The sequence below is a fragment of the Strongylocentrotus purpuratus genome, unplaced genomic scaffold (assembly GCF_000002235.5).
Source record: "Strongylocentrotus purpuratus isolate Spur 01 unplaced genomic scaffold, Spur_5.0 spur5_scaffold_6, whole genome shotgun sequence".
NCBI classification, from domain to species: domain Eukaryota; kingdom Metazoa; phylum Echinodermata; class Echinoidea; order Camarodonta; family Strongylocentrotidae; genus Strongylocentrotus; species Strongylocentrotus purpuratus.
The window spans coordinates 34,311,350-34,323,304 of record NW_022145612.1 but is presented as its reverse complement, the minus strand read 5'-3'; the positions used below and the strand labels follow the sequence as shown (position 1 = coordinate 34,323,304).

Below are 11,955 nucleotides of genomic sequence, written 5' to 3'. Positions count from 1 at the left end.
GCAGCGACCGACCAATCAGTAGCCTGCTCGGTCGCTGCTGGAATTAGGCATCACCCAGCGATTAGGTCAGTGCCCGGGCGGCGACCGCCCAGGCACCGAGCGTATTTTGGGCGGCGAGTGAAAAGTGAGCAGGCGCCGCCCAAATTTTAACTCCGCGCTAAAACTTCAGCGGCGACCGAGCGATGCCCTAAAAACGAGCAGTGCCCGGGTGGCCGCTGCTCGGTGGCCGGGCAGACGCCGGACAGAATTGGTTAAAAACTCGCCGCTTGGCCGCCGAGCAGGCTACTTTTGGGTAATGTGACCATAGCATAAGTGCAGTGGGACCGGGCCTTTAGGTTGATTTAATTAGCTTTATAAGGGAATTTTGAAATGCCATTTAAAAAAAAAAAAAATGTGCTATATCAAACAAACAGCAATTCATTCTCCCAGTCCATGCATGTACCAAATTGTTTTAGTATTGTTTAAATTGATTTATTTTTAAAACAGGATGTTCACTTTATCATTGCCAGCCATATATATGTCTTCCTCATCACGTACCACCACCACCATCACAACTAATATCAACCAATCATCACTAACATCATTACCGTACTTTTATTAGATTACCATGCACGACCATGAACATCATTACTATCATTTCACAACTATCATCTTATCATCACCACCATGATTATCATTCCTATCATCATATCACCACAATCTATCCTCTTATCACCACCACTATCATTACTGTCACTGTATCACCACCACTATCAATACTTTCTTTGTATCACCAGTCCATCAACAACAACATCATCAAATGGCATGCAAAGCCTAGCCAAACGCGCGCGATGCCGATGGCAGCGACGATTACTAATACATGTAGTATACTTTATGGAAAACACACACAAAGTTTAAGTCCATGCGATCTGAATTATTTTTAATTTTTTTAAAATCAAATTTGAAACCTCATGTAAAAATCCCTTAATTACATGTAAATGTGCCCAACATCAAGATTTTTGTTGGGTAGCTGCATATGATGCATATTTCTTGATAAGCCAGACATGGCACGACGTCCATACATTTTGCTGAGACGCGCAAAATTTTAGGAAATTTGAAAATCAAATGTTGGGAGGTCTGGCGTTATCTCAAGAACCGATGGATGGATTCCTACCAAACTTAAACCATGTATGTATCTGGCAGAGCTTATGAACCGAATAGATTTTGGGGTCACAGGGCTAATTTTGTATGCAAAAATAGCTTGTGATCATGTTATCTCAAGAACCGATTGATGGATTCCTGCCAAACTTAGGTCATGTATATATATACCAGAGCTAATGAACTGATTAGATTTTGGGGTCATGAAGTCAAAGGTCACAGGGCTCATTGTGTATGCAAAAATGGCTTGTGATTGCGTTTTATCAAGAACCTATGGATGGATTTCTGCCAAACTTTAGTCATGTATGTATCTTGCAGAGCCAATGATCTGATTAGATTTTGGGGTCAAAGGTCACAGGGCTCATTATGTATGCAAAAACAGCTTATGATCACATTATCATTAGAACCGATGGATGGATTCCTGCCAAACTCAAAACATGTATTTATCTTGCAGAGCCAATGAGCCGAGTAGATTTTGGGGTCAAAGGTCAAAGGTCACAGGTTTCATTATGTATTCAAAAATAGCTTGTGATCACGTTATCTCAAGAACCATGGATGGATTCCTGCCAAACTCAAACATGTATTTATCTTGCAAAATCAAAATCTAGCCTCTGCTGCCCATTATTTAAATACTGTACATGTATTCAACAAATCATGATGTAGAAAGATTGAGTATGGTGCATCATCTCAGTTTAATTAAAAATTACAAAGTAATGGTACAAAGTGATAAATAATTATCAACTTAATAACTTTTCTTATGAGTTATGATTGTTCATGTAATATTAAACATGAACAATATGTGTGTTTATTACAATATATGTGTAATACAAGGTAGGAAAGATAACTACAAATTTTCTTCTTAGGTATGCACCAGATTGCACGATTTCAAGTGGAAAATCCCAAAAGGTCCCTACCGTGCGAGGGGGGACACCCCCCTCCCACACCCTCCCCCCCTCGGTCGCTTCGCTCCCTCGGGCTTGGTCGCTTCGCTCCCTCGCTGAGATGGTACCTCCTATAAAATTCAAATTACCTCCTTCAAAAATAATTAACAAGACCCCTTAGGGGCAATGTCAAATGTGAAAAGTTGCAACACGCACTGCTCTTGTTTCACTGTGCATTCATTTTGCCCTTTTGCCTTTTCAGTAGTTGTTAACCTATGCATGATGCTTCAGAAAGTTGATGACCAAACAGTAGTAATTCTTGCCTGACAAGTCACCATAGTGCATACATTTCAATGTCACATTCTTTAGAATTTGTGATTCATGGATGACCAATTGGGAACAATAGCCTCACTGTTATTTACAAAAAGTATACTCTCCTACATAGAAAGAAGAGTGCTCTGCATAACAATATCAGTGCTTACTAGATCATATTGAAACTTTTCACTTTTGACCCTGCCCCTTATTCTGATGTATTGCTCACACCATGGCTGCAAAATCATATCTAATATGGTATCACTTTTACTTCCTTAATGATAAAAATAAAAACGATGATTGATTTGATTATGCATTGATAAGAGAGATATAATCAATCCAACTTTAAATTCCAAACTTTGTTTGAGGGGTTCATTTAAAGACCTGGAACCACCTTTTTAATTTACCACAAAATCTCAAAACCCATTGACTTTGATTAAGTATGTATGAGCATGCAAGGATGAACTGATTAGATTTTGGATCAAAGAGGCCAAAGGTCACAGGGTCGTAATTTTGTGTTAATGCCAGGAAATAGCTTATTACCATGATAACTTGAAAAGTATGAAAACAGTTTAAATAAAACTTGGACAGAGTATGTATTAGCATGCAACGATGAAGTGACTAGAAAGAGTGAAAGAGTGAAAGGTTAAATGTCACATGGTCATAAAAGTAGGAGAAAATATCTTATCACCATGATCACTTGCAAAGCATTAAAGTGATTCAAACCCCACTTGGACGATGTAGGATGAAGTGATTAGATTTTAGGTGTTAAAGGTAAAGACCAGTATTGGAAACGCCCCAATTTCAAAAAATGAAATGGAAGCTCTTATTACGAATCATGTGAAAGAATATGTTTTGAATAATACATAATGATAAAAATGTTGACGGAAAACTGCCTACTAATTGATATATTTGGTAAATTAGTGTACATGTATCTCTCGCCTGTTGAGAGATACAAATGCACGTGTTGCGCACGTGTGTGTAGTCCCATATACATCTTTCTGTGTACAGTGATTCTAACTTTATGAAGACTTGGCCAAATTTCTTATCATTTTGATGATTCCAGAACCTTGCAGTACATCTATGCTAGATGATCAACCTTTTCTGATCGATTTCACAATGTTTCTTTCACAATGCAATCGCATGACCATAACTGGTCTTTAGCTTTAAAAGGTGAAAGATTACAGAGTCATGAAAGTGTTAAAAATCCCAGAATGTATCAAATTACTGTGATAACAATGATGGAACCAATGTCAACCAAACTCTGGTAGTATTCTGAAAATCGTGTCAAGTTCTATAGTAAGTCCCAGAAACTCTAAATCGGTATTCTGAAAACTATGTTAAAAAATACAGGCCTGATGATTTCTCAATTTAAATCGTTTTCCCAATTTTTTTACCCCCCAATTCCACCCCCCGCCCCCTGATTTTTCATTTTTTTTAAATCAAGATTTTTTCATCCAAAAAAGGACAGTCTTTGAGATAGATGTAAATTCGGGTTAAAATTTGGGGGGTGGGGGTGAGGTACTGGTTTTCAAGGACTTGCTTGAACCCCTCGCGCAACGGCAAGCGCTCAGAGTTCTAGAAACTTTCACTAACCTTTTTTTTTTAGCGCTCACTTTCACCACTGAAAGTAGTGGCGCATTGATTTTAAATAATAATTCAATTTGTATCATTACATACCTTATGTTGAAACATTAAAAGATCAAATGGAAAGAGTTAGGATTGGTGGGGTCAGATGCTAGTAATGGTCACAGGATCATTGATCAATGATTTACAGTACATGTAGATGGCAGCATATTAGAGGCACAATCACATTCATTTTGTTTTTGTATACCGGTATATTTTTTTTTCTTTCAATGTTTAGGATTATCAGCTGCCTTGAATCACTTTGCTACAGCCTTATGTCTGGTCAGCAGTGCAGAGAAAGAAGAAAGACTCATTGAAGGAACCCAGTAAGTCGATGGCATTTGTTTAATGCGTCTTTGCCTAAAGTAATGAAGAGTACAACATTTTATTTTCACAAAAATTCTTTTTGTATTTTATTCTAAAATACAGTTATAATATTGTGCCATGTAACGTTTATATTGCAATGAAGGGTTTGAACAGTTAACAGTAGATGAGGTTCTTGTGGGATAATGAAAGAGAGTATCTGAACTTCAGATTTCTTAGCATCTAACCAAAACTACTGGAATTATTATGGGCATGCAGGTTTTCTCATACCCGGAAAATGCATTATCAAGGAATATGTAAGGATATCTAAGGGAACAGATATACCTTTATTATTGTGGGAAACATACGTTAAGGAAGTTATGATTATAATTTGGGAAGGAGATAACCCCATCACTCAGGCCTAAAGAAAAAGATGTTGTAGTGCCCTTTGCAACCGACCCAAAAATCTTGAAATCTATGGTCGGCTCCTTAATTTATTTTTTAAACCGTTTTTTAGAAGAAAAAAAATATTAAAGCATTAAAAACTGAGAAATATCAGCCCAAATAGGGAGAAGAAAAAAGAAGAAGAAGATTTCCGCTCGACCAACCCATGTTTTGGCACCTAAAGGGCAATATAACACCTTTTTTTTTGTAGGCCTTATTGTAAGACAGATACATGTGCAAGTCTGTACTGATTGCTTATGAACTCGCACTGGTTTATTTTATCTATTACTTTTTATGAACAGGATCCAACTATTTTTTGCTCGAGCCATGGAACACTATTCTCATGGAATAGATGTGTTTACAGCTAACCATGAAGTGACATTAGGCTTCTTCCTGGATGTGTATGCAAGATATGCAGAAGCTGAGAAGGTATCATTCATGACTTAACTATTTTGTTGCTACATGACAGAAAATGTGATTAACTTATTAATCTTACACTGGAATAAGGTGATGATGGAAGAATTTTGATGGCACAGGCTTTCATGATCTGTACCCTTAAGTCTTATGGATCTTTTGATGTCAAGGTCATACAATAAACCCGGCATTTAAAAAAAGTGAAGAATAATTGAGAACAAAAAAATTGAAAGTAAAGAAAATCATATTTGATATACCGGTATACAAATTAGAATTTTCCTTTGATGTCTCCATACTCTTTTAGATGTCGATCTGAAACATCATGAGCTTTTTCATTATTATACATGTATGCTCTCTATATATGTTAAGCAATTTTAGTAATTATTCATTCCTATACAGACAGTTTCCAGTCAAATCCTACGTATATGAGGAATCTCAACTCAGTCAAAGTTGAGGGGGGGGGGGGATAATCTACTCCTCTTATCAGACCCTAAACTGACCAAAATACATGGGAGTTGTGGCAGGAATAACTGGGCTAGTCCACTGTTGAATGCAAAATGACAATGGGAAACATCTAATGTTTGTCTAGTCAAAGAATGTTGCAGCAATGGAAGGGAAGTTATATGTTAAAGCATACTCTCAACTTGCAAAGTGACTTCATCTGCTTTGAGCTTGAAAGATTAATCATACTTATTTACTCATACGTATTGACTTTAACACAGAGTTCACGCCTTTCTTTGACGATTTAGGCCTACTAATCCACTCCCACTTGAATGCTGCAATGTCACTTCAATCAAATTGTGTCATGTCTGCAAAGAAAATCCACTCAAAATCCTAGGGTGAAGTAGCTGCATGTACTTTATTTGTTGTTGTTGTTGACTTGTTCAGGAAATGTTGCACAGAAGAACATTGAAGCTGGTAGAGTTTGACAGTGCAGTGAAGACACTCAACAAGGCAAACCCACAGAAGAGAGCAGTTGTAAGTTCAGAAAGACACTCCATACAGGTGGAAATTTTTTGCACAAATATTAATACAACGTGATGTGATCATGTCAGATGAAGTTAATAGTGTCCCTTGGCATGTTAACAACAACAACAACAACAAAATAGTTGATTAAGTGCTTGATAATCGCAAAATGTACATATGGATACTACACATACTGTAGAGGTAAATGGGACATCCTCTGTTTGGCAGTAGATCATTTGCATTTGACTTCTGAATGATACATGAAATTACTTTTCTTCTGCTATGACTGTATTTAGAATTCAGTGACAAGCATCCAAAAAGATTATCTAAAACTACTAGTTTTAAGCTGTACTTGGAAAAGAAGACATCTATGTGACATCTATTAGTAAAAAATGTGATATGATGAGAATAAAATAGCATTCATTGGTTCCATTGGCTTCTTCAAGTGAATTAAAGTGATGCATTTATTTCTTTTTGAATGATTCATCATTACAGGCAGAGGAAAATAGAGAGAAGAAAGAGAAGGATTTTAATGACATCTCAAGTATAGCAAAGAAAGAAGTAAGTCTACTAAATCGATTTTTTTATTTTTTTTAGATAAGGAACAGAAACACAAAATCAGGAGAACAAGTAATGTAGAAGTAGTAGAAGTACATTGTAGGGGTAGAAGTAGGAGTCGGAGTAGGATGTGGAGTTGGAGGTGGTCGAGGAGTTGGAGGAGGAGGAGGGAGGGGGGGGGGGAGGAGGAAAGTAAAAGAAGCCTATCTAACCAACCTAGGTCAAGTGTCTGTGTGGTAAATGTAAACAAATATTTTCCATTAGCAGTTTTTGTTGTGACAGCTACAATAGTTATATTTACAAAGCATCAGATGTTGTAGTGATAATGATGATAAAACATATTTTCATAATTTAAAGTGTGATTGAATAAATAATGTATAATATTCACTCCACAACTATGATTACAACTCATTATTTTCCATTTGTCTGTGTCACATTCTGTTTTAAATATCTCCAGCTTCAAGTGTATAACCATCAACGAGTGATAGAGTTCCAGAAATCACTGGTGCTTTACGCCGAAGCCAACATCAAGACAGCAAGAGACATGTATGCCCTTCTTGCGAAGGACCTTTCAGAAATCAAACATACCACTCTATAGACTATATCATCTACTCTTATATCAATTTGACGTTTATTGTAGTGCAAGAAAGAGGAATTTATTTTTGTACATTTCTCAGGCATTACACTCTTCAGTGGATATCATCTCATATTCTCATTTCTAAATCTAATTTTGATGCAATATTTAATATCAATCTTGTCACTTGGGAGTAAAGAGCTAAGTGAGTGTTCATTTTTATGAAAAATATTTGTGATAAAACATTAATCACAACTGTAATATGCAATACAAAATAATTAGCTGAACATATATATAAATAAGAGTATAATGTTAAGAAGCATGTAAAAAATTAAAATAGTATTGTATGTAAAATAAAATGGTAACACTAAAAGGGCCAGATTATTTAGCCCATGCCACAACCAGTTCATGGCCGTGGAGCCATAGATTTTTTTTGCGGTTGTCCTAAGTAATTTGTAATAAAAATAATGCAATTTAATGTTTATTTAGGCTTATATCTTATTATCTTTTGTATTTAGCTCTTCAGTCAATATCACATATGAAAAGCTCAACGGTTTTTACATCAGAAATAGCTAATTATGCAAAAAAGCTGATATGTATATTTCTTTTGACCATTGATTATTCTACATGTATATGAATTTGAGACAACAACAAAGTGGGGGGGGGGGGGGGGTTGCTAGGTTATATTGCATTTTTGTATATGGTTATTCTATGGTTATATGTATATATAAAACCTGATATTTTCCAAACCATTCTTTTCAAATTCCAGTGATTTATGCAAAATTATGCTGAAAATAGATATGTTAGACAATGAGCGATACTTTCATTGCTTGACCTCGACTTTGAACTTGACATTGACAAAACTTTAACATCAAGAACTAATTTGAGAAAGTAAGTTACAATAAATACAGCATATCCTTGCAAGATACTACACCTGTGACCACATGTAACTGTGATGATCGAGCTTCCTGTGCATAAGTATAGGGAGATAGGCAATTTTGATGAGCGCAGCGTGCAATTCTTAAAATACTTTACAGCAACCGATTGTCCAAATTTAATGAATTTGATATCAAAAGATGTGCTAGATTTGGGGCTTAAAAGATTCATGAAAGCATGGGGTCCTTTTATGGTTGAATTGATTGTAAACTATCCCAAAAGGTCATACAGCTAGATGCAACAATTTATAAGAAGACGGAATAATATATATTTTCCAGTTTTTCAAATTGTGAGACGGTGTATATTTCTATTGTGAATTTATGCATACTTTCATACTCGGGTGCATACCCTTCTGTTTAAAAATTAGAGAATTTTAATTCAGTTTGTTTAGAAGCTTGGCTTGACTGCAATTATGTCAGCTTCCTCAGTGTGATATTTAATTTCCTCAACTGAGAAGGATTAATTTCATAGATTCGATTCGATTAGTTGGCTATCTATAAAGATAGTGAAATGACTTATGTTTGGGAGTGCATTAGTGAATATGCACTGCATGCAGGTTAAGTCACAAATGGATAATCAACGCGGCTCGACAGAATCATTATAAATTGATTTTTTTACTTTAACCATAAATGTCTCTAAACTGCACGAGCTTTATAACATTAATTATTCGTTTTATAAGACAGGTCGAGAATAAGCACAAAAAAAAAAGATAAAAATTCCAAGAATTGCACAGTCATGGGGATGCCATTTGTTTTGAATAACATCACAGTATATACGCGCAGCCAGACAGTGAATGTCTGTCTCAATGTGTGCATTAATGTCCTTGTCATTAGAAACTACATGCATTTCATTTTGTACATGCCAGAGATGGATATATGCGCATCTCAGCCGTGCATTATCTATTTTTGATAGCTACATTTTTGCATGATAGGTGTGGTACAAAAGAATGAAGCATGGTCATGTGGTGCCATTTGACCAATAAGATTTCCTACATTCTACAACATGTTTTATATTGTAAAATGTTTAAAACTTCTTCATGTACAATACATGGATGGACCAAAAGTAGACAAGTTGTTTGTTATCTGTTTGGGCAATAGACTTTGACTTACCGTGATTTTACATTGCCATATTCAATCATTACCAGATTTGTTGTAGATAAAACCATTTTTTACTCTTCACTAATAAAGTTTAAATATCATAACTATTCGGTACTACTTGAGTTGTGTATATTAAGCACTCTATTAGACTACCGGTAGTTCTAATCTTGGCTTGAAATATCCATCTTGATATGCATGACTTTAAAATGTGTTGTATGATTAATAGATAAATGGGGGTTGATTTATTGGACAAAACAGAGCTGCCTAGTAAAACTGATTTTGCAAAATTTTATTCTGATCTACAAGATAAAAACTGGCAATTTTTTTGAAAAGTGAAAAGGGGATGCTCAAATTTTCTTATTTACTGACAGGGAGTTAAAACGGTCTTTTTGTCAAGGGATGGATGGGAGGTGAGGGGAGAGGGGGGGGGGGGGGGGGGGGTGGTCCGCTGCAAAATGTGTGTGCTCTCTATTTGGATGCTGACTACGTACATGTACATGTATAAGCAGATCTGACGAAGATTGTGGTATCAAAGGCATTAATTTTGTTGTCCGTCCGATTTTATGAATGCCTTGTTACAGTTATAATTGTGACCTGTTGAGGCAATAAGCAAAGAGGGATGAATGGAGTATGTACTTGGGCGAAGGGGTCAGAGGTGAAAGGTGAGTGATGAAACAATTTGAACCAAAGCGAATATTCAAGCAAGGATCATGGTGATGAATAATTGCCATAACCTGTTCATAAGACGTGTATATTTGTTGGATCAAATATTTGTAAATCACTATGAAGTAGTCGAGAGATGGGAATATCCTCCATGTTGATGGAGTGCCTTATGCAGCATACATTAATTTTAATTTTACACATTTTCCATGAAAGTGGTAAAACAAAAACTTTGTGATTAATTAAAATTAAACAAGTTTTGAAATCAAAGAGTGACTTTGTCTAATATCTATACATTCTATTCCTTTATTTATTTACTCTGTTGTTCACTTTGTATGATTAAATGACCAAATTTCATAGAGATTTTTACAAGATATTAGTGATGTGACATTTGATCCACGATTTCTCATATTATACACAATTCTATTTCATTTGATTATTACCCAATGTACAGCAACTAGCTGGAGATATCATGATAATAATAATAATAATAACAATATTTATAAAGTGAAACATATCCATCTCTAGATGCCACATCCCTTTGTTCATCCTCCTCCACGCAATTAATTCACGGCCCACTTACCAAAACCTGTTATATGGTGACCATGCCTTTTCATTGATTGCCCCCACCCTCTGGAACAAACTCCTACCCTATATTCAAAATGCCCCATCCATTGAATCATTCAAAACCCTTCTCAAAACCCACCTTTTTAATCAGTAATAGTATACTAGAGGTGTGCACAAATAGTTAATTATTTTGTTGCTTTTAAGCTATTGAACATGTTGAATACTTATACCAAGTTAGACAATGCCACCTGTATGTGAGCTTACGAAGGCCCGTATTAAGCACCCTACTGTAATTATTGTTATTATTATTCTGGAACCGTGGTCACACCACCATATTGCTATATGTATTTTCAAGCTTTTATTAGATTTATACAATCTTATGGGTCAAGATGGCAATCAGATAATACAAAGTGAATAAGAGGATTCATGAATAGATTAATAATGAAAGAAAACTGTGTCATTTCACATACTAATTTGATTTCATGGAATGTTCTTTTCTTAATTGAAACTGCATGTATGTCTATAAAAAAATCGAGTATTTTATATAGTTTAATTTCTCTTATTCAAGGATCTTGTGTATAATATTGTAACAATAATAATGTGAAGATATTAACGCCTTTAATGCCATTTATTTCAAATTTGGTGCAATTTGAGTTCACTGTCAAGTACAATCATTTCTGATTTCGTCGAATGAGAAATAAGTGATCATTTGTCATGACCATATCAAGCATTTATTATTTTGTTGTTAGTTTTTATCCCACATTGTGATTATTCAGTGAACACTTTCATCAATTGTAGATAGTAATCATGGAGCAAACATCCATATCGCAGTAGTCAGATTGATATGCTATGCCTATTTATATTGCCTTCATATGAATTGGCATTCATTTTGTGACAGGAAATTTGTCAGCATTATCATAATTTGAATTATGTTTTTTTTTTTTTTGCAGCATTGAATAACAACTTTCTAATCATTACTTCAAGAAGTATAGTTGGCAATTAATGAGAGATGTAAAGGCATCACATGACTTTTGATAAGAATGGTATGTCATTTATTCTTGATCGAGTGCCGATTATAATACTGCATTCCAAGAGAATCTCTCTTAGATTTGTTCATATTAGTTTTTAATTGTTGATCTTGTACATCATATATGTGTTTTAGGGTATAGCAAACTAGACTACAATGTATTTGCTTAAAAGAAACATTAGAGATATGTAAATACATGTATAGGTATTGTATTGTAGACCCAAATGTCCCTTTCTCTCTCTAATATTCATCAAGTGTGATTATACTATTTCTATCAGCTTTGCATAGCAGATCATTTTCATTTATTTATAGCTTCTGAACTTCAATGAGATTCTGAGGATTTCAATTACAATTCAAAGCTATATTTAAAGTAGCTTGTTTACTCTCATGTCATCATTAGGCTGATTGAAGGTAATATACAGTGACATTAGATTAGCTCTTCCAGATACAAAG

The 11,955-nt window shown here is 35.1% G+C and overlaps 1 protein-coding gene across 4 annotated transcripts in view; it reads left to right on the top strand.

The window, feature by feature from the left end:
- LOC100891167 (sorting nexin-5) overlaps positions 1 to 11,509 on the top strand; it is a 47,705-nt gene extending 36,196 nt beyond the window's left edge. For all 4 annotated transcript variants that reach the window (XM_030972488.1, XM_030972487.1, XM_030972486.1 and 1 more), the window contains exons 7-11: positions 4,195 to 4,282; positions 5,006 to 5,132; positions 6,006 to 6,095; positions 6,579 to 6,644; positions 7,099 to 11,509. In XM_030972488.1, coding sequence (XP_030828348.1) covers positions 4,195 to 4,282; positions 5,006 to 5,132; positions 6,006 to 6,095; positions 6,579 to 6,644; positions 7,099 to 7,239 — 512 coding nt within the window. In that variant the 3' untranslated portion in view covers positions 7,240 to 11,509. The remainder of the gene's footprint in view (positions 1 to 4,194; positions 4,283 to 5,005; positions 5,133 to 6,005; positions 6,096 to 6,578; positions 6,645 to 7,098) is intronic.
- Positions 11,510 to 11,955: the final 446 nt, after the last annotated feature.